Genomic DNA, 22,543 nt, shown 5'->3' on the forward strand with positions numbered 1-22,543 from the left:
GGAAAGCATTGGGGTAATATATGCCTGTTGAGGGCAATGAGACAGGTAGATTTTCCTGCAGCCTCCTCCTATCGGCTTTCCATTGCTTGTCCATTGGCTAACACCAGCTCCTCTGTTCAGGAATGTTTATTGGTTCAAGTCCCTCCTAATTAATGCAAAAAGATTTATGGGGACCCATGTTACAGAGATCCCTAGAAATAACATGCAGAGTTAGTTACTAATCACACCTGAGCTAATTTTGATTAAAATTCATGCTAATTATAATGAGCACTTAGACAACACTTCTCCTCACAGGACCTCCAAGTGCTTTGCAGATATGAGTTAAAGCAGTGAGGCACCGAGAGCAAATAGTCTTTTGCACATGGGAGAGCAAGAGTGAATTGGCCAGGGTCCCACAGCAAGCCACTGTTGGACCTGAGCTGAAAACAGACACTCAACCTTTGGCTCCGGCTACCAGATGATAGCAAACTTGCTTACACTTAATTTTACTCAGGACACACAGACTTCAGTAGGACCTCTGATGCGAGTACAGCTAAATACCTGTGTTAGCAAAAGCAGGATCCACTGACCTACACTGCACTGCTCATGTACAAAACCCTCATATACATTTTGGTTAGACATACATGTATTTGGGGGCTATTCACATACACAGTGCCGGATTTGGGGGAAGAACCTAGAATTCGTTGATACCCAGAGCCACGAGACATGCTTCTTTTCTTGGAAAACTCCAAATTTGGATTTTCAACAAAAACATCCCATGCCTTTTTGTGCAGAAGACTCAGAAGGGGATTGGACGTGGAGTAAATTGAATCTATTTTCATTGACTGATTTGAGCAACATAAATCGAAGTAGCAGTAAATCACTTCTGGGAAGACTTTCCATTCTTACAGTCTAAGGTATTACTTGTAACACACAGGTGGATACGTTGGTTTTCTCCTGATTATCGCTTTTTGATATTAGCCCTCAAAATACCATTGCAGTGAGTAGCACAGGCAAGACATGCGCAAGAGGAAAAAAAACCAAACTGAAGGCAAACACCTGAAGAGAAGGTTGCCAATTCATACTTGTGACTTGCTGAAGCAGAATACATGTTTTCCAGTCAAAATGCAAAAACATGCGCACTAAGATTTAAGAGAGAGAAAAAGATACCTTAACAAGCCCTGCTTCAGACCCATCCCGGTCAAAGGTCTGACGGGCTTTGGCAATAGCCAGGATCACACCTTGCATGGCTGGACTAAGCATCACCTACCACAAGCGCAAAGGATGGAAAAAGAGAGAAAGAGAGGGGGGTGAGGAATGAAAAGCTATTGTAATGAAAGGAAAGTTCAAAAAGAAAATGGTTTAAGGACAATTTTTCAAAGATGGAAACAGGTAGGGCAACTCAGAGGTGTCATAGACTTGGCACTTATTTTCACTAGAATTACTCTGGGATGTCCCAGCTGTCGCACGTGCTGCCCAAGCTGCTACAGAAGTAGGAAGACTTCCCTGCAGCACCCCAACCATTCCTCCTCCAGGTTCGTATTCAACAGCCCATGAGAGTGCCAAGCACGCTAACCACGACCCCAGTTCATCCCCTTCAGAGTCTTGCAAAAGTATCTAACAGCCGAGCAGGGCCCGAGGCAAGGCATTCCAGCGTGCTACCTTCGCACCACGAGCACATACTGAACTCACTCCGGTCATAAACAGCGCAGCACAAACGCTCGGAAGATCTTCGAGACGCAGCAGAAATGCTGGTTCATGTGAAGGTCAATGCTAAACTAACAGCAAACCCTATAAATGCCCACGTAAACTGCCTGAACACTTCCAGTATCTTGCAGACGCATCTATACGTGAAGCGCATTTGCAGTTAGAGAAGACACTGAGATGTTTATCATGTGCTATCTGAGTTCCAGTTTTACTTGTCAGCACCGAGAGGACATATCTGGGGTTGGACAAGTCCTAGTGTATTCAGCGTGTTTTACATTATCAGCTGACAATTCAGATGATATGCGACAGGCAGAATCAACCTCTTGGGTAAAAAAAAGAGTAAAAGTCTAAGTAAAGGACAGAGTCCTAGGAACACCTTAGATATAGATTCGAGTGACAGGAAGGAAAAAAAAAGAGGAAAAGGGGGCTTAAAGGCACAGCGAGAGGAGCTATGGAGTACGGGGTTTGTTTTTACAAAGTCACACTCCTAATAGCTTTAAAAATAAATCACCTGTTAATTAACTGGCCTAACCTGGCTGCTTGCTACCGATGGGGGGTGTAACCCAAGCTGCCCCAATGTCCCAGATCTCATAACAACCCCAAGACCACCTGTGCCTCCCAAGTTCCTGATAACGACAGCAATAACAGGCTCCCATGCTGCTGTACCTCCTCGTTATATCCGTCTGCGTCAGATCTAACCAGAATCTTCCCCACACTAGGGATCTCCACTTCAGAGACCTGCGAGCCAGGCTGGGCAGCAGACTCTGTCCCTTTAGCATCCTGTTGCTGTTCTGCCTGAGCTTTAGGGGCTGTTGCGCTTGGCAGGGCCTTTGCTGGTTCAGCCTCCTCCAGCTGTGGCAGCAGACAGAAGAGAGAGAAAGAGAGAGGAGAGTAAGAAACACAAAAACCCTGGAAAGCAGAAGGGAGCTGAATGAAAAGACGCAGAGCTACAGAGATCTAGGCAGGGTAGAAATTTGTTAATGGGTGGATGCAAAGACTAGAGCTGGCTGCTTTGTGGGCCCCGCTGCAGTGTCCTCACCTTGCACAGAGCCACCTCCACACCATTCTTCTCGTAGGCATCCGCTGTGTTGGCAATGGCCTGGGCGGTCTGCTCCTTCGCCATCATGGCGTGTTGGGAAGACAGCGAGTGCAGGTCAGGCTCGCAGGCTGAAGGCTGGTCTGATTGGAAGTGGAAAGAGATGCTGGCGTTACCGAGAAGATACAAATCCAGAGGGACAAAATGGGAAATGGCAGCCAGGGCGGATGGCTGCGGGGTACCGCTCCTTTGAGCTTATCAGGCGCACCAACTGACTTCACTGCCCTGTTCATGAATCCATACAGCTGCTCTTTCTACAGCGCTGCAAGGGCCACAGGCCTCCTTTGTTACTCAGACCAGCTGAGCTCTCCCAACACCCAGCTCCCGGGATGGGTGCTGTAGCAGAAGCATCGGGGTTCTGCTGAAGACCTGATCTAGTAAAACACGCAAGTAAGAGGAATTCCCTGCTGACAACAACAGCAAAGCTCAAGCATTGAAGGCTGTGCACATGCTTGGGGTGCAGGAGCTTCTCAACCGGAGCCTCAGCCCTTTTGCACAGCTCAGGAGGTCCTCAGTCGAGAATAAATACCTCAGCCATTCAGCTGCTCATTACTGCAATAATTTTTGGGTCCCTCCAGAATTGTGGCTTTCACAAAACATTCAGCGAGTCTTTCTGTCGAATGCTGCGTCACATGGCAAACCGGGACCTCCAGCTGCACATCACGGTGGCCTCTGAAGCATGATAGTTAATCCTATCCGGGATGTACTGATCAACCAGCTCCCTACATTGCCCCTTCCAGTTCCAAGTATACGAAACTCTTCCTCACCTCCTGTAGCACTGCTGTGCAGTTTGATATCTGCTGCATTTCAACAGCAACATCTCACACTGGCAGGTTTGTGAAACTCTTGGACATCAGAGAGATGCAGGCTATCAAGAAGAGCGTGAAGTGGGAGTTTCCCACCCAACAGTTTACCCCGCACAGGTACAAAACATCACAGTGTAATTAAATCAGAGGGAGATTAGATCTTCTACTATTATCTGACTGCAAAACCACATTTCACCAGACACTTACAGGCCTGTAGCTCTGTTGGTAGCTTTCCCCAAACTTTCAAATGTGTTTAAAAAGGCTCTGATCAAAGTGGGATTTGCTCCGTGCAGGCAGTCCCTACAGTCCCAACAAGGTCTGCAGCTGCAGAAATGTCACACCAACCTGGTCCTGATTCAGAAAAGAAATCCTGAGATTCAGAAGCAGACGATGGCTCGATCTGAGGGATCTTGCAGGACTGCTCCCCTTCCCATTCCTCCACCTCCTGCTCAAGCCTCCAGTTGTCCTCTTGTATGTAATGCTTCAGTTCAGGTGGCAGGTCTTCAACTTCCTTCTGGAATTGCCCAGCCCCTGCATCATCATCTGTTGCACAAACAAGACTTTTATTTGGCAAGACTAGACATGGGAGCAAGGTAACATTATTGTCCAACGAGGGGAATCTTGAAATATGGCAGAAGATTAGCATCTATCCTGAGTTCACTGAGCTCACTGAAAGTATTGGTCAAAATTTCAAGAGGGAGATATTTAACTTTACAAAGGGCAACTATGGATGGGACTTATATGGCGGGAGCTAGAATACAGCATTTCATTTTTTTTTTCATTTGGCCTTAGCCAATTTACAACCGCTCCGAGTCTCATTTTTCCCGTCTGCAAAATGGGGACAATACTTTCTAGCTACAACAGGTATTAGGAGGCTAAAAGAGCATCTGCTGCTAGAGAGACCACATGTGACACAAGCAACTAAGACAACTAGGGGCTTTGAGTCCAGTACCTGCAACGTAGCGTGGCATCTTATCCTTTATGTACATCAGGCAGTAGGCACTGGCATTCTTCAGGCCTCCAAACGAATCTCTCTCCAGCTCTTCCCATGATGATTCTGTCACTGAGATGTCATTGTATTTAAGCCAGCTCTTCCGGGGCTGGTCATAGATATAGGCCCAGTAATGACCTGCATTTGCTTGGCCTTCATGAACCAGGACTGCATGCAAACGATAAGGAACCTGAAAGTTCACAAGGACAAGATTTCCAGGCTTATTTTAAGCAGATTAAGTAATGCGATCTCTACGGAAATCTAGAATGACATTTGCAGCTGTCGTAATGTCGAAGAATTGTCCATTCATACGTTGGACTGATGAATACAGATTCCTTTTCTCTTGGTGAGCTCACTTTAAAACAGTCTCCCACCAGTGTTTGCAGCATCTACTGGCAATTGGACCCCAGCTAAGGGAGGGACAGAGTGGTGGCAATTATTTGCAAGGCATCCGTAAGGAAGACTATGCTGAATGAGAGAAATGTGCTGGAAGGGAACTGTACTGTTGCTCTACTGAGACAGAGTTCAGACTTGCAGGGCCTTTGCACAATCCACATATATCTATGAATCTGAAAACCTTGTCTTATCATGGGCAGGAGTGTGCAAAACAGTGACAAGTGACAACAGGCAACACCCAAATGCATTATGATGAATTCATTGCTAGGTTAATAGATTCTATTATTGCCTGATGGAAAACGCTGTTCTAAATTAACTATCCCCCTCTTCAGAAAGGCAGGGTTTTGCTTTCAAAGCAAGCCCTGTGATACATTTAGAGTGTCGCCCCGTCCTCCCACACACACGCTTGTGTACAAACATGCAACTCTCACTAACAGCAAATGTAGCTTGTATGCACACATCAGTATAAACTTCAAGCACGCTTGTGTTTTACGCTAACCAAGTCACACTGCGTACCTGACGGAGGAGAGGGTCACAATACATCTTCTCAATGGACTGGCTGATTCGGGCAATAGAGTCCTTCAAATCTGTTAAGAAGAGCATGCACGAGGAAGTTAGCAACTTGAGGTTTCACAGCATCCCCTCCTTCCCAAAAATACAGGGCTTCACACTGAAACTAGTCCTTAGATGCCTATATGATATTATGGGGGAATTTAGGTGTCTAAGTCCTGAAGAGCAAATACAAATGGCCTTTCACCAGCAGCTCTAAGTAGCATTGGGTGTCTAAATGCATTAGATGCCGTGCTTTCAGGCTGCTGAATTTCACAGGCATCAACGCTAGGGTTTCTGCGCACACAGTGCCCAACTCCTTCTTAGCCCTATTGCTGTTCAAAATGATGCTGGGGCTTCTCAACTCCACAGAAAAGGAAGCAGAAAACAAATATGGACACCTCTAACTCACATCAGCACTGAGTTCAGCTGAAAACAGCTGCTGGCATCCACCTTTTGCCCAAGCATCTAGTGGCTGGAGAAATGCCCAGTGGCAATCTGGGTTCTGGGCCCACTTGAGCCAGAGGGGACTTGGGACAAGCCCCACTTCCTACCACCTTGGCTTAACCACTGCGATATGGAATAGCATAGGGGAGGCCACTCGCTGCCTGCCCATTAAACCTGGACTGCTGGATGGACAAGCGGGGCTGAGCCTAAAGCAAGCGAGCAGGGGGAGCCTGCCTCCACAAGCTAGCGGTCCCCAGCTCTCTTCTGGGAAAGCTCCAGTCCCCATTCCCGGCACTGATGGTGCAGATTTCATTATGCCATCACTGATTAACCCACAGAAATAACCCTGGCAGCTGGGACCGGGACCCTCCCAAGTGCAGCACGTTGCATCTGCACCCAGTGCCGCAGGGCAGCCCTGCTGGGGTGGGAGCATAGCTCACGAATTCTCCAGCAGAAGGGAATCGAGTCTGGCGCATAGTTGAAATACTTGACAAACTCTCTGGACCAACCTTGAATGTCCTGTTCAATCTCACTCCTCCAGCGCTGCAGGCACGTCCGAACCAGGCTCATTTCCTCCTCGGTGGCCACGTGAGGGGCTGGGCGCTCAGGCACTTTCGTCAGCGAAGCCGAGGAGTGGACCGGCTTGCTCACTGGTTCTGGCTGCGGCGGGGTGTCTGCTGGAGCAGAGGCCGCATCTTCAGGTTTCTCAGCATCCTCCATTTTTAATGCACTACGAAGCAAAAGCCAAGATGGATGGACAGGTTATCCAGGCTGCCACCACCAGCGAAATCACTCCAGAGGGCAATCTTTTAACCGTCCAATAAAAAAAACCAAACCCCAAACCACTTGAGATGTGAATGAGCAGTTCCCTTCTCAGAGTTTCCCCAGCCTGTATCGGTGATTATTCAGAAGACGCATGCCCAGCCTGTATCGGTGATTATTCAGAAGACAGCCCATCTACAAGCGTATTCACCTGCAGCCCCTTCCTGGAAGACTAGATCCCTGGACAACACGTGATACAAGGTCTTGCACGGCTCGTTCCTTCCACACTCGGGTGCAGAACTGCCAAACACAGACGCTGGCAAGTCCTTTCCCGTTGTGCTACAGAACTCATTCTTTCTCTGCTTTAATTTGGAGTGCAAACCAAGCATGGTGGGCAGGTGTGTGATCATTCATATTGCCCTACTTCAATGGCTGAAGAAACAAAAATGACCACCCTATGCAAACAGATTGCGTCATTTTTTCAGGATTACTGCCTAAACACAGCACTTCGGCTTTGTCTCCAGAAGGGTGCAGGGGGAGATGGGACAGACTAGACGCAGAGCGTTACGTGGGTACAAACTGGCAGCACGAGGATGAGAAAAGATAGATAAAAAGGTGACCAATTGCTCTTTCTGGGCTACCATATCGCACATCCTCACTTCAGAGTGCCTAGACGACCCCATCAGGGCTTCCCTCCTGGAGTGACAAGCTGGGTATCCAACTCAAAAGGAAAAACCGAGCGCGCTCTCCTTCTCTGGTGAAGAGCTTTTTCTTCTTTCCTCACCTGTTTTGCAGCAGAGGCCCATCCAACACACGGGGCTCTGCTTGGGGCTCCGAAGGGGCCACCGGCGACTCCTGGGTGGAGGGACCATCCGCAGGCAGCTTGGCGGTGACAAATTCAAGGACATACTGCAGCATGTCAGGCAAGGGGAAGCGGGTTGGGCCAGAGCCGTACTGCATGTATCTAAAGGGCCAAAGCACGAGACTGTTTTAATAACTGAGGAAGAGGAGGATTCTGGCAACTGAGAAAACACAAACAAGCCTGATGAATGTGTGTAAATTAGTGACCAATGGTCCTCAGGGGGTGTTAATACACAGCAGGTACACAACGTGGTAAATGCACCTTGCACGCACCCTGCCTGCTTCCTCACACCTTGAGTGCTCTTCACGGACCAGCCCTCAAAACAGTCTGGATGGGATCCTCTCCCCCACGCAGGGTTTTTCCTCCCACTCATGGGCTCTCCCCCGTGCACACGGTTTCTGTCTTGCTTGGTTGGATCCTCAGTAAAGCAGAGGTGCTAGGCTACAAAAACTTGCCCCTCTGCTCTGCTCAACCTTCCCTTATCTCTAAGTCACTCTCTTGGTCCCCACCACCCACCACCCCCTTATCAGGAGTCTCCCAAGAGCTCAAGAAACTACATTTTTCCTATGGACTATTCGGCCTATTGAATATTGGACTTCTTTGCTCACTCTCACCAATACAGAGCCCAATTTTAATGGTGGTGTCTATCCTACACACAACTCTTGACACATGGAGCCAAGACTAACTTCATCCTACATTCAATGAACCCAAGAAATGGCCTTGCCAGGAATGGTTACATCTAAGGACTGCAACCCCATCCATGACTTGGCCAGAGAGCATCCAGGGCTGGGAAAAGCGTGCACCTAGCTTATCTCCGTGGTTTTGAAATCTGGCACCACAGATGAGTCACAGCAGTGGCCACCTCAAATTTAGTTTTTTTTTTTTAATTTCCTTCTAATAGCTTTCCTTCAAATAGTTTTTTGCCCCTCTCTGCAAGTTTTCTTGGAAGATGCAAACAAGACAGGATGTGATCGTATCAGCTCTCAGGAGATTTTACCACCCCTTCAATTCTCCTCTGAAATATGAACTTTCATTTCTACCCGGGAGAACCTTTACAATCTTTTCTCCTATGCCTGAAGAAGTGTGTTTGTGCCCGAAACCTTGCAGTTAAAGTTTTTTTTTGCAAAAATCGAGTTGGTCTAATAAAAGATATCGCCTCTACCACGAGTCCTGATTCCTATCAGCTCTCAGTTTATTCATCACAAGATAAATTTACCAGGGACTTAACAGCTGACAATGCAGCAACCCCCGCTTTTCTCTTTATTTAGGAACGCTAGCATACGCAGAGCCTCTACTTTGTAACGTGCTTCAAGAGAAGCCAGGTACCAACTTCCACACGGTAGAAACCTGGCTGCTTACCTTTCCAGTTTCTCCTGTAGAACTGCGATTTGCTCTTTTAACAACCTGATCTCCTCTCTCTTCTTCTGAATGGCCTCTTTACTGCTGTACAAGTACCTAAAGAAACAATACCCCACAAAAGTCACCGCACGATGTACACACACTTCTCTCTTGCACGCAAACGTGATGTGAACCCTCCCTGTTCCCAGACGCTCGCCCCTCTGCTGCTCAAGTTACAATAAAACAGAACAAGTGTAAAGCAACAGTTCTGATATCTATCCAGCAACATAGCAGCTCACCGGTCCATATAAATTATCTGAGGGAATTCAAGCTTCGTGTGAATCTTCTCCGGCTGCCCCAGCGATTGATTGAATTCAAACCGGGAAAGCTCAAAAGTCAATACTGGAGGGAGCTTCGTAAACCAGCGCTGCGATACAAACAGAAATGTCCCGGCAAGGACAGGTTTTGAGAATATTGCTGCGTGACGTGTTTTATTTCCAAACATCACTACCCACCCCCCCGCCACAAAAACGCTTCCTCCTTTAAATGGACAAAAGTACATATAAGTCGTTGAACGGCTAGTCAGGAAGTCTGAAGTTACAAAACCTAAAAGATTGACTTCCATTTCAGATTTTCACTACAGAAAATCTGGTTGATTATCAAGTCCCCAACCCCACCCCCCCGTGCACTCAGATAGACAGACTGTCAAGCACTGGATTTAAAAAAAGCCCCTGGAGAATGGCCTCGGAGTTCCTTCGCAATGCAGCCGGCATGCAATGGACATCGGCAGACGGCGGCTTTTACCCGAGACTTGGACACTCATCAATTCTCAGTTTATTCATCAACTGTTCAACTTCCGAGGTTCAGACAACAGACCCAATGTCCCGGGCTCTGGGCTTTCTCTAGCTCCCACGTTTCACAAATACCTCAAACATCCAGTGCCAGAAGAATACTCCACCCAGCTCTGCAGGGTGTCGGGCGGACAGTGCTCTCCCCTTGCAGGCTCTGGACAGTACACTAGGGTCATTGTGCTCTGAAAGACCTGTATCCTAAGTCTTGACACAATTTTCCTCACCACCCCCCCATCAAAATGCACCAGCAAGTTTTTTTAAGTATAAAATAATATTTAAAATGAAAGGCAATCTTATTTACATATACAGAGGGAAGTCTGTAAGTCCCCTCAAAAGACAAAATGTACCTTATTCTATCTCCCCTACCATGCAGTCTTCCAAGCACAATATTCTAGGAAGTGAAATCAAGCATACATTTCCAGTCACGTATCTTAGCAAAAAACCCGCCAGCCCGACTTGTGCTTGGATAGCAGCAGAATACCTAGGAATGGTCCCTTAATTACAAATAAAAAAAAGTTTCCCCTAACCTTCAGTGCAGGTTTTAAAAGAACTGGAAACTCAAATAAAAAAAAGGACCTCTGGGAATCATGCCCTGGGCCCCTTCACCCCAACGCTGCAACATCAGTCCGGCTACAGGTCTGCTTCAATTGTGTCTGGGCAGCACTTGCACAGAAGCAGACACTGCCAGCATGAGACAGTTGATTCTCAAGTCCAATGGGCTTTATTAACAAGTTATCCTGAGTCTAGAAGCTGCTCCCTTTTTTTATTGAAGCCATTCCAACTCCTCTTTCAAACTCTTTTCTAGTGAGAGTGAAACTTTCTTCTCCCTCTCTACCTGGATGCCCAGCCCTCTCAAATACCTCCTGAGCGCTGTCTACACCACCTTTTTAACATTCCCTACATATTCACTCCCTTCCTCTGCCTTCACATCGCATCGCTTTAGCTGCCCTTCTCTGCAGTCTACCTTTCTTTATAGAGAAGTGAGGCTGAATGCAATGGACGCATCTTATTTTTCACTTTGTCACAAAATTAAGTAGCTTATGATCGGCTCATGATTTGAGTGACTTCAGAAAAAAGGAGAAAAAAAAATCAGCACAGGCAGAAAATTTAAGAGTGAAAATGAGACAGAAAAAAAATACACACTGTAATAGGGAGAAGAGATACAAATTCCAAATGGCATACCATCGAGTTAAGCACTGAACTTTACCCTCCGAAAATATGGAGGCAGTGGGTCTCCCCCTACTCAGGTACAGGTAAGCTTCAACAGAAAGAAAGAGACTTTATCACACTTACACATCAGAGGCAGAAGCTTTTTTAAAAAGGTCAAGTCCTTGAGTATATTACACAGGACAAAAACATCTTTAAAAAGAAGCTAAGGCTCAGCGACTTCAGCATCAACTCAGACATTTAATATTCACATACATTTACATTACTCCGGCTCGCCACCGAATGTTTTACAATTGGTTAGGGGGAGAATGTTTTCAGTGTGCATTTGAAATGTTCGGGGTACACAAAGGCCTTCTGCACTATACTAATGATACCCTTTGGAGAAGAGCAAGTAACACATCAAACCAACCTCTTGTCCGTATTTCACCGATTGAGTTGTTGCCTTCTCATCAATCTCCCCCTCTACCATGGCCCCTTCCAAGCACTCGGTCAAGTCCCGATAACCGTTTACCTGAAGGGGATACTGGCCAAAAGCCTCTATCTTGGAAAAGGTCTTGCCTGAAGAAGGGAAAGGAAAAAGAAGAAGAAAACTGTTCAGGATCAAGAAAAAAAATGTTTTTTAAGATCCCTCTGGTGCTTAACTTGGCACAAGCAGACATGCATTTCCTACAGACACAATAGACTTGTATCTGCCAATGAGATCTCAAAGCAAATCAGTCAAAGTTGTGTAGCTGACAACAATATTAGAGAAATTTGCTCCCTGTAGTCAACACTCTCCAGAGAAGAGACCCTTTTCAGACCTATGCATAAGCAAGATGCCAATTAGAGGATACCAACTTTGCATTATACATATCAGCACCAACACAACTATGATCAGATTATCTCTACGCTTACTGTAATGCAGAAGGATTAGATAATGTCACCAAGGACTTGCGACAACACACCATGCTACACACCCACATTGGAGACGTAACTCTGTGGTAACACTCAAACCAGTCAAAGGGCTTGCAAAGGAAACCCAAACACCCGAACTTACCCTCGTGGATCCCTTCGGTCAGGAAAGTCCCATAGAAAAGTTGTACCATTGGGTTTTCAGATTTGTCTCCAGGGCTGCTGCTTTCCGAAAGGAAAAGTGTGCATTTTGTTACATGGAAATGGAGCACGAGGGTAAATGCCACCTACTTTTGCAAGACTCTACATATTAAAGTGTTAATTGTGATTATGTCCCCAGTAGTTATCTGGCACGTAACAAAATATCATTAGAATTACCATGACTAAGAGAAAAGCAAAGCAAAATCGGCCCTCAGCTGGGACACTGGGAAAGTGGCGCGCATTTAATGCTAGCATAGTGCTATTTATGAAGCTATGTTTCCAGCAATGGGGTATTAATAAGGACTCAAATTCAACCTCTAAGCTTCAGCCTGGGGCTTCTGAGACTTTGACTAAGTGCAAAGGAAATAAAGTAATCAGTTTATACTAAAGCTAATGGGTAATTTCTACCTTACCAAAATGTCTTTCACCAAGGACCTTGAGAAGCTTTACAAATATCGTCCCTCCTGTTACATAAATGGGCAAAGTGATGCACTCAAGTGGAAGCAACTTGCAGAGGTTAGTTTAAAAAACACACCAGTCGCATAGTAAGGGTTGCAGTGTAGGAGTCCAGGCTACTTGTTCCCTCCCCGATGCCATACTTTATTTGTTCCAGCTGCATTTGGACTCTAAACTTAAGCCACAATTTATCGTGGCCTTTTATCCCTAACACTAAAAAATTCCTCTTCTTCTCTTCAACTGTAACACTTGCGAGCAGACTGTAAAAAGCAGCTGCTATTCATGAACTGTCAACCTGTGCACATCCACTCGCTCCCAGTTAAACCAGACCTCACTATTAACAATGTCCTACACAATATGAATTTACCCCACAAGCCATAATAAATCCCAAAAGTAAGATGCTCATAAATCCATCTCAAGAAGTTACTTAGCAGCTTGCGCGCTCTTTAGGTCACGATGGCGTTGAGTAAAGTCATGTATCCAGGCACAAAATGAAAAGCTGCCTAGTAGGAAATAGGACTATCCTGCCCGACTCAATGAAGAAACGTTTCTTAGTCGGGTCAAAGGCCTGATTAAAACTCCTGCCACGGTTGACTTAAAATCCATTCTTCCTTCAAAATAAGTGAAAGCTGACCCAACCTAAGACTCACTTAACGTTAACAGCTAGCTGAAACGCATCCTCCAGCCAATCCAGAAGTTTGTGGGTGAATTCGCTCACATCTTGCTAAAGAGAGACAGAAACCAGAGAGTCAGTCATTTCACTGAGAAAATGCTTTGATACTTCACTAGTCTTACATTTTTTTCAAATACGTGCCCAACACCATTGCAGGCTTTCTAGCTACCTGGTTATCAGGTTAACCTGGGGAGGAGGGCTTTAGACTATGCCCTACAGGGGTTGTTGATAACAGACTGCTGGATACTGCGCAATTAGGATCTAGGAAGTGGGAAAAGGGGCAGGAAACCATAATAGGGTTTTTAAAAAAAAGGATGCAAGCAGAAAAACAGAGGGGAAGTCTGCAAAATGTAGACTGTAAATCCTAACCGCAAGAACAGTACGACAGAACAAGCCGCCTAGGGAAACTGTGGACTTTCCCTTCACTGCAAATGTTCAGAAAAAAGCCAGATAGTCAGGGTGATTTAGGAGCAATGAATCCTGCATCTGTGCAAGGGGCTGGGCTGACTCCTGAGGTCCTTTCCATACCTATGATTTTATTCTGAGCTAACTGCCTCAGGGTACATTCTTACCCTGCAGTAAATGCAAGACATAGCTCACTGCTCAGTGGTAATAGGGTAAGCTGCCTCACATTTACCGTAAGGTAAGAGCAGGCCCATAGGCAATGACCCCAGAGTTGCTGATGCACTGTAAGTTCACACCCTACCTCATTGCATGATAAATGGTTCACGTGGCCATAAGTCAAGTCACAAGAAACTGCCCTGGGGCATAAGGAAATGCACCATGCTTCCAACCCGGCAGTCACTTCCAGCCCACTGTGGACCACCAGACAGAGGGTCACACACGGGCTGTTTCTCCTTGTTTTGGAAATCTTGTGCATTTTACATACGGGCAATGACACCGGTCACTGTACTTCTACCTGCCAGGTGACAACCATGTATCCGCTAGAAACCCCGCAGCACCAAGTGCAACATGACTGACATCTTTGCCAGGGCTGTCGTGGTAAAAGCAGACAGGATTTTTAGGCATTTTACCTGCTGCTCTTCAGCTGTTCTAAACGCCTCTCTCAAAAGCTCCAGCGCTGCAGTGGGGTCCACAAACCTACGGTGCGTTCCCAGCATTAAGGCAAAGAGACACTGAAGTTCCTGCATGAAGGCAATATTTCTCTTTTCCTGCATTAGAAAAGATAAGCACACGACAGTTTAACAGAACAGGAAGAAAAGCAGCAACTCCAGAGTGCACGTGCTACTGACTTGGTACCAGTATCTCCAGAGGTACACGTACAAGGCCACAAAAGGGACATGAGTAAAATAGACAATCACAGAGACTTGTTCAAGGATCTCTCTCTGGTAGCAAATTCAGCCTTGAGGTAAGAGAACTGAAAACCCTGCAGTAGTTCCCGAAGGTGGGAAGTCTAGTTTGGAGAGGTACCAAAAGTAGTAGTATTGCACCTCAAATACGAGCACTGAGATGCTGCATTTCATTTTCAGACAGCAGATTTTGGGGGTTAATAATGATGGCCAAGGCAGCAAGTGCAGAAGCAAGTCATGGATATCTGGTCCCATAAGGGAATTTAATACAGGACACATTCCCCACCTTCAGTTTGGGAGAAGGGCTATGAAGGAAGCTCTCAACCATTTCTGTCATTTCTTAAGGGTTACCCAAGAACAATTTCCTTGCTTTGAGCAGCCAGATGTTTTCAGAATCACCAGCTGGGCCACCTGCATCCTCTCCTTTTCTTGCAGACAAGCTCCACTCCAGAAGAAAGGGGGGAGAGGGAGACGGAGGAAATGCCACACTATTCCTCTGTTAGGACTTACGTTGCGACTTCGACAGTTCTCAAGCACGCTTTGTGGGAGAGTGTAACCAAGGACCAGCCTCCGAAATTCTGGCAGCTGGAAAAGAGACTGAAAGGGGAGAAGAGTCAAAGGCCAGGTAAACACAAAGCCTGGTTGTAGCTGTCCTTTGCCAAGTCTGTGCCTTTTTCATACAGTGCAGGCTCAAACTCTTCACTGCTTTTTTCCTTGAAAATTTAAATCTCTAACAGCGCAGCAGTCTACCAAAGCCAGCTCAGAGTGCTTCCTGCCCTGCAACCTTTCCCTTCAACTCTCTTCCCATCCTCCCAGCTACAGTTTTAAGCTAACCTGTTGGCAAGCCCTTTGGAAGGAGGGGGGACGGATCTTCCATCGCACAAAGGAAAGCTGTGACAGAGGGCAGGGGCATTAATCATGACCCCAAAGAAGCATCTGACACCTGCTCCCCCTTCTCCCCAAAATAGAAAGACGCCGCCCCACGTTTATCTGCTGATGCCGGTGTAAAAAGAACTAGGTGTGTTAGGTTTCTCTTTCTGCTGTCTCTTCTCATTTAACTAATCACTAATAATGCACCCTGACTAGTTTCTTATTAGTTCGGGCACCTAAGCTACTGTGTTCCATTAACTGGAATCTGATACACTGTGCATTACGGAGCCAGGATTTGTTCCAATAAAATTACATTACCACCACTTTGCCAATCTGGTTACTGTCATCCAAGAAGCATGGTGACCTCACTGCATCATGAAATGGAGTGCACGGGGGTTAGCCACAATAAATAAAAAGCATATTCATAGACCCTTTCCTTTACATTGGAAGTCTGGCCCTGCTGGTAGCTGGCTCATGGTTTTGAGTAGTCTCTGTTTGACATAGGGCCGTGCAAAACAGTTTTCTCCACTGGAGTTTACAAATTGAAGCAGAAAGCCGGTGGGTCCTCACAACTGGGTCCCATAACCCAATTTTAAAAAATGCAAAAAACTCACAAAATCTGCACAAGAGGATCAATCCCCACCCCCAGGTAATCGCTGCTATTACTGTCAAATTCCTGACAGCTGGCTGGCTTCCTATGACCCATTTGCTCATGACTTGTCTCATGGCAGTGTTGTGGGGATTATTCAATTGCTACTAAAGCGCATTTTAACCTCTACATACCAGGCATTACAGAAAGGCAACGCATGGCCGTCACTATTACGCATTACCTGTATGACAGCACTAAACCAGCACGTGTTTCCAATGTTTTTCAATCCAACAGGCCAGTCATCCACCCTCCTCCAGTTGTTTTGGTTGGGATTCTCTCCCCAGACTTCACATCGTTTCCTTTTGGAGCGATTTTTGTTTTCTGCAGCATTGGTTTCGTGGGCCCTGTCAGAAAGGTTGAAAAGGCAAATGCAAGCTTGCAAGAAAGCACCTTCAGAGTGTCGAGCTCTTTAAAAGGAGATGGAAATTCATACTGGCAAATCATCCCATGTAGTAAAGTAATCACAGTGGAACCAGACCAAAGGAGCTATACTGTCATCCCAAGCAGGAGACATTTATGAAACAGTGTCTCACGCTGACATACAAAGCCTGTCACCTCTAGGTCTACTTTGTTCTCGTATATATTACAGAAGAACCTAACAGTATTGAGCATTAAGTCTCTACTGACATCCTCTCTGCCTCAAAGAGTTTCCATTCTTGGATGGAAAGATCAGCAATCTTAGATTGCGACAGGCAAACAGAAATCAGAGAGGATGGGGAGGATGAAACAAGGTAAAAGTACAGTACAACACTTCTTTTTTTTTTCCTATAAGCTACTTGCGAGCAGGATTTGTGGTCTGAGTATATCACGTGTTATATTAGAGACAAATCCAGGACAAATCAAACCCAGTGCATAGCCACCAAGTGTAAGGCTGCTTCATAACCTGCTTAAAATGAGTTGAAGGAGGCAGTCCTGGTGCCAGTTTTTAAGGGACTGATACCCACGGCACTAAAGCCTCCATGCAGATGATGTTAGCAGGCATGGCAAGGAGTGACTAGGCTGCGTGGAGAATGAGCCTTTCACCCCTGGGTGTGTATTACAGTGCTAGCACAACAGTCCCTCCAAATCACATCTGTGAAATGTGGTTAAAATCTCCAGTGTGATAATTTAAGCACCTCCCAAGAGCTCTAATAGATGGAAGTGAATGAGTAATAAAGGGTTTTTTTCCCCCCCAGTTGTTACAAATGTACCAGGCATAAAGACCACAGAAGCATTTACAAGAGCAGGAAAAACACTTACATATTCACTGACCCGTTAGCATCCCTTTCCACTGTTTGGACTTTCGGAGACTCCATTAAGCTGAGAGCAATGACTGCTTGGAGGTCATCTTTGTTATCCGGTGCTAGATCAATCACATCTGGGAATTGAAGGAGAGTTTTTCATCACTTTTAAGCCAGAAGCAGTAAAACCCCGTTCTAAAAGCAAAGGCCAAGTATTATCCCCACTTTGTGTCATAAATATCACTACCCTAAAATGCAGAAATGTTATTTTCTGCTGCAAAAGTAAACCAGCTCCTTGTCCTTTTGAATTTCAAACAAACAAAATTTAAGATCGGAAAAAAATCTGGGCGGAAAAGGAATGCGCTCCATGATATTTAAAAGCATGATTCAGATACTGGGGTAGCAGGCAGCAACAGCTTGGACTGGGATTAGTAATGGCACAAAGGAAGAAGGACCCAGTGCTCAGTGCTTTGACTTGATATTTGATATTCTTAGTATCAGCGTTAATTAACAGACTGGCTTGAAGGAGAAATGGGTTTCAGTTTAATGTTGTTTGCACAAGAACTTAGAATTAAATTCAAACTCAGACACTATGTATTACTGGTCTCCCACTGTCTCTTGCAAATGTTCATTGATGAACCCATTTTATTTGCCATCTAGAAGAGTAGAGAAAGCCATAATTTTGGAAGAAGCAGGACTTTAAAGAACAGAATAAAATGCAGGTGAGCACGTGAAGTTAAAACTCGTGCATTAAGCAGGGCAGTTTTTTTAATGTTGTGCATAAAAGGCAACTCAATAAAGAAGCACGCTATTTCTGTGGTATATTTACATTTAACATAATTAAAACCTCAGTCCACTGAAAACAATTCTTTAAATTTAGATTTAGAGCAATAGTCCCTGTATTTCAGCTTATTTTTATACGGATTTTTTTTTTTTTTTAATTTTATAAGATTAAAAAAAAATCAATTTCAGGTAATTACATTCTAAAGTCCCAGGAACCCAGCAGGAAGGTTCTCAAATGGCCTGTCTGTGTAATCTAGCAGTCAGGATCTTCACTTCAGATGTGGGTAACATGAGGCTGATTTAGCTGCCTGGCAGCAAGAAGCTATTGAAACGTGGTGAAATAAGCCCCTCCTAGCAGTTAAAAATACTTGTCTGATCTGCAGGTTTTGGCAACGCAGCTCCTGGCTCTCTTTCTAACTAGGCTACAAGGCAGAAAACAGCTCTGGGCATTTCTCTACATCCAGGAAAAAAGAGTGCAGCAACCTACGTTGTAAGATCTGTCTACCTAGGATTAATTAGCATTAACCATATTATAGCAGCCACCGGCAGCAGTGCAGTGGTGTCCAGGTGGTAGAAAGGGTGGACTGAAGTGTGACGGGAGACCAGACCATTCTAGCTTGTAGGAAAGCCGATCTACTCTAGTTCTCCAGGCTAAAAATGTCCAAATCATGTAAGTCCCTCTGAGTTTAGGTTCCCTAGAAACTCAAGTGCTCTTGAAAACTTGGCACCCTTCGTGCATGCTGCTTAATGAAGATATTAATAGGGACACCTCCATTCACTTAGAGTGATTATCCTGGTAGTAATTTCAGTCCTGGATGCCCGAGGAACCTTAAAAACGTGAAGTATTTGAGCGAATGAACAACAGCTTCATCACCCAAAAGACAAACTAGATAGTCTGGAAGTGCCAACACAGAAAGCCAGACACAAAAGAAAAAGTTGGCTGGGTTGTTGGTAGGCTGGACCGGTCAACAAGGGAATGTAAGGTTCAAAAGGAAACGCTGTGAAACGTCTTCTGAAAAGTCTCTGGGAAAAATTAGATGGAAGAGTCGAACTTCTCCTTGCAGCAAGCAGGTGTTTGCTTGAGGAAGCTCATGCAGGAAGGATGTACAAGCCAAATCCTCTATGCCGCTATCTATGTGGGACCTCACATGACAGGAGGCTACAAGCTTCCAGGAAGAGCTGCTGCATGCTTAGATATTTTCCAGTCAGACAACTGACCTTTTGAAAAGAACAGCACTTCAAAGTCACCATCTGGTACATGAAATCATTTCATAGCCCTACAGCCAGTATTCAGTTATTACCCTTTGCTTCTCAAACACTATGAACGGGCAGAGAGCTTTCACTTCCTCTTGGCCTCATGAGTTAAGGTCTGCCACAAAAAATTCTTCAGAGACACAAGCCTGGGCAAAGCCCATCAAGCACCAAACTCTTCTAGTCCTCAACAATAGGATTGCCTCTACTCTATATTCTCACTACAACATCCAAGTCTTCAGGTCAGCTAGCAGAGCCTTCCTTCTTAAGCCTTATATTGCCATTGCAACTGTTCCTGGTTTGTTTGTTTTCTTCTACTACGTGACTCAGATTTGGAAAACGAGTCATTTTGCCCGTGACTTCAGAGGTGTTCAGTTGACCAGCAGTGGAAAACTAGTTCATGCCAGATGCTGCCTGACAACCGAAGTGATTTTACTTTTAGCTGACAAGGACACCCCTGCGCTCTCAGCTGTACTCGTCCCATCCAAGAAATGCAGTCCAGGAAGAGCACGCACCAACTGCAGAGACTTCCTCAGCCTGACGAAGGGTTTTTAAACCTGAAAGCTTACTAAAAATGTTTTTTTTCTAACTATTTAAATTGGTCTAATAAAAGATATCAGATTCACTCAAAGAACCTAATCTATCAATTGTTCCTTGCAGTCCTAAACCGGTTCAAAACAAAATCACAGCTTGCCATGAGCATCTTGGGGGACAGAAACCTGGCAGGACCGGGGCTTTGTGCTAGCTTGCAAATGTCCCATCAGTGACAAGCCCCCGTCTGTGTTAAAAATGGGGGATCACATGTGACCATGATACTCTAGGTGAGAGCAAAGCACCTACCGGTCCGCAGTCCCTTGCCCGCAGCACTCCCTTCGCCGTTGGACGGTTCTGCAGCAACGGCATCCTGGACAGGCTCTTTAACCTGCTCCTCGGTGAGGATGGTGACGGCTTCTGTCAGATCACCGTTAGCGGCCTAGGAAGAGCAAGGAGGGTTAAACCAGCCATTATTCTGAAGCTCTTTTATATACATATGAAGGAAAATAACACTCTGGTCCCAAATTGGCTGGCCACAGCAATACGCTGACAGCCAACACTGGGGAGAAACGAAGGCTTTGCACTTAGCATCTCTCACGTGACAAACACTTTGCTTCATTAGTTTGACACTACAGATGGTGTTAAATAAATTCTAGCTTCCTGGAAGGACAGCACAATGCTTCAAGGACTTATACACATGAGTGGTTCCCCTAAAACCCAGCTACAACTCGGTTCCAAGTTGAGCACACATTTAAGCACCCTGCTGAATTGGGGCCTTATTAACTGGCAAGAGTGCTGCATTTCTCAAGAGATCACAGATGCAGCCCCATGTATGGCTTTATCTTTTATAAATAACCACACAGAACAAGTAAAGGGAGCGACAGGAACCACATATGCAATACTAACAGCGCAGCCCATTTCCCGAGAGACTGGCATACCTACTTTTATTTTGAATTGCGTTCCATTATAGACAGCAAAGCAGCAGCCAGGTCTGCAAACACACACGACTGCTCCTCTTTGGAAACTCAGTCATCCCCTTAGATACGATCTAATATTTTACAGCTATTCCCATTTGAACAAACACTGATGATTTTTTTCATTTCTTTTTTTTTTTTTAAAAGAATCATCCGCATAAACAGCTAATTTCCTGCTGACACACTTCAAAAGGTTCCAGATTGATAAACTTAGTGCTCTACCATGACGATTATAAATATTTTAGCGTGTGCGATGGGTAGGGAAAAGCATTTCTTCTCTCACTTTCCAAGACAGCTCGCGTACTCTACTTTATAACGTAGATGCGGGGCTCCCAAATAGTGGCCTGTGAGGCCATGGCGATGAGTCTGCACAGAGCATCCCTCTGCCCTCCTTCCAATTACAAGTTTGGCTGTTTCACAAGACCGGGGAGGGATTCATCCTGGTTGGTTAGTCCCAAAGGTCTGAGACCCGCTGGCACAGATCACGGTGTTGCCAGCTCTGCCAATACATCCCCATGTATGAAAGCATAAACCTCAGGTCTTTGGATGCATTTTCCCACAACCCGGTGTTCCAAAAACAGGTTTAAAGCAAAGAAAAAAAAAAGAAAAACTTTATTCTATCCCACCTTGGGCTTTTGTTTAAGCTTCAGTATGTACAGAAAGCAGCCTGCTCAACATAACATTGAATCCTTCCAGGTAACACATACGCAGTTTCTATTTAATGCTGCGTGTACATGCAGCACGGGTTTTTAAGCCCTGCTGTTGGAAAAATGAGAGTTCGTTATCTACTGTAGGCTATTGAGTTTCAAAAGTCAGCAGGGCTATTAAGCCAAAAAGACCATGCCTTCCTGCAGTACCATCACCTGCTGTACTCAGGTGTCCATTTGGGTCGCTGATGTACTTAAACTAACAGAAGTTAGAAGTGGGAGAACAAACAGTGACTTGGGTCCACTTCCAGCACAAACCAAAGTGCTCTCCAACGCATCTATATTGTACTACTTCATCAAGGCTACTTTTGAGTGTCTAAAAATGGTATATACGATCGTTCCTATAAAAATGCCTAACAGATCTTTGGCTTTTGAAAGATGCTTACGGAGAGCTCTTTAACACTTACACAGAGGTTATAAACTGAACCAGCACGAGGCAATGGAAAAAAAGCCGAGATTCGCTTCCAAAAGAACGGCGATGGCACAAACTAACCTTCAGGGCATTGTGAAGACAGGACGGATCCTGAATCCCTGTGATTTCTCTCAACTGGTTTAAAAGCATCTGGCAGTCCTATATTAGAGGGCACAAAGAAAGATCCTGTAAGAGAAGGTGACTGAGAAAGAGAGATGCAGTTACCAAGGACTTGCTCATATTTCTCACCAATACCGCGGGCATAAAACCCGATCTTAGATGAGTCAACCCCCATTTCTTACATTCGCTCTATTTGGATGAGGACTGTAAAGTCTTTTGTATTTGAGACAGCATATGAAAAAGGGCTGCTAGAGGTGATACAGCCTAAGTGCCATGAGCGGTGCTGGCGGGCACCGATTCCCTCCCCCCATCCCCATGTATTCATTCCTCCCAAAGTGGAGCGGCATGTGCACTGGGACATATAAGGAGCCCAGGGAATTCGCCTGGGATTGATGGAGGGCTATTTTAAGCCTGGCTGCACATGCCATTGGTGCATGTCATATCTCACTTACAATGAGGTGTCAGAGATACAGAGCACAAGGGGCCTGGAGGCTCCTCTTCCCTGCCCCCACAAGCCACTTGGCTGTTTTGTTGGCCAACG

At 45.5% G+C, this 22,543-nt stretch overlaps 1 protein-coding gene across 9 annotated transcripts in view; it reads right to left on the bottom strand.

Annotated features, from left to right (window-relative positions):
* USP28 (ubiquitin specific peptidase 28) overlaps positions 1-22,543 on the bottom strand; it is a 37,708-nt gene that overhangs the window by 7,270 nt on the left and 7,895 nt on the right. For 3 of the 9 annotated variants that reach the window (XM_025207620.1, XM_025207623.1, XM_025207622.1), the window contains exons 2-20: positions 21,964-22,041; positions 20,096-20,228; positions 17,241-17,358; positions 16,183-16,345; positions 14,993-15,079; positions 14,207-14,344; positions 13,150-13,223; positions 11,988-12,064; positions 11,361-11,509; positions 9,233-9,360; positions 8,955-9,050; positions 7,518-7,697; positions 6,481-6,701; positions 5,492-5,562; positions 4,541-4,769; positions 3,934-4,131; positions 2,726-2,865; positions 2,353-2,538; positions 1,150-1,245 (exon numbers count right to left, since the gene is read on the bottom strand). In XM_025207620.1, coding sequence (XP_025063405.1) covers positions 1,150-1,245; positions 2,353-2,538; positions 2,726-2,865; positions 3,934-4,131; positions 4,541-4,769; positions 5,492-5,562; positions 6,481-6,701; positions 7,518-7,697; positions 8,955-9,050; positions 9,233-9,360; positions 11,361-11,509; positions 11,988-12,064; positions 13,150-13,223; positions 14,207-14,344; positions 14,993-15,079; positions 16,183-16,345; positions 17,241-17,358; positions 20,096-20,228; positions 21,964-22,041 — 2,562 coding nt within the window. Of the gene's footprint in view, positions 1-1,149; positions 1,246-2,352; positions 2,539-2,725; positions 2,866-3,933; positions 4,132-4,540; positions 4,770-5,491; positions 5,563-6,480; positions 6,702-7,517; positions 7,698-8,954; positions 9,051-9,232; positions 9,361-10,966; positions 11,043-11,360; positions 11,510-11,987; positions 12,065-13,149; positions 13,224-14,206; positions 14,345-14,992; positions 15,080-16,182; positions 16,346-17,240; positions 17,359-20,095; positions 20,229-21,963; positions 22,042-22,131; positions 22,253-22,543 lie in introns of those variants that run through there. The other 6 variants (XM_014521318.2, XM_025207621.1, XM_014521319.2 and 3 more) reach the window with 6 other exon arrangements.

The sequence above is a fragment of the Alligator sinensis genome, unplaced genomic scaffold (genome assembly GCF_000455745.1).
Source record: "Alligator sinensis unplaced genomic scaffold, ASM45574v1 scaffold1241_1, whole genome shotgun sequence".
Lineage (NCBI taxonomy): Eukaryota > Metazoa > Chordata > Crocodylia > Alligatoridae > Alligator > Alligator sinensis.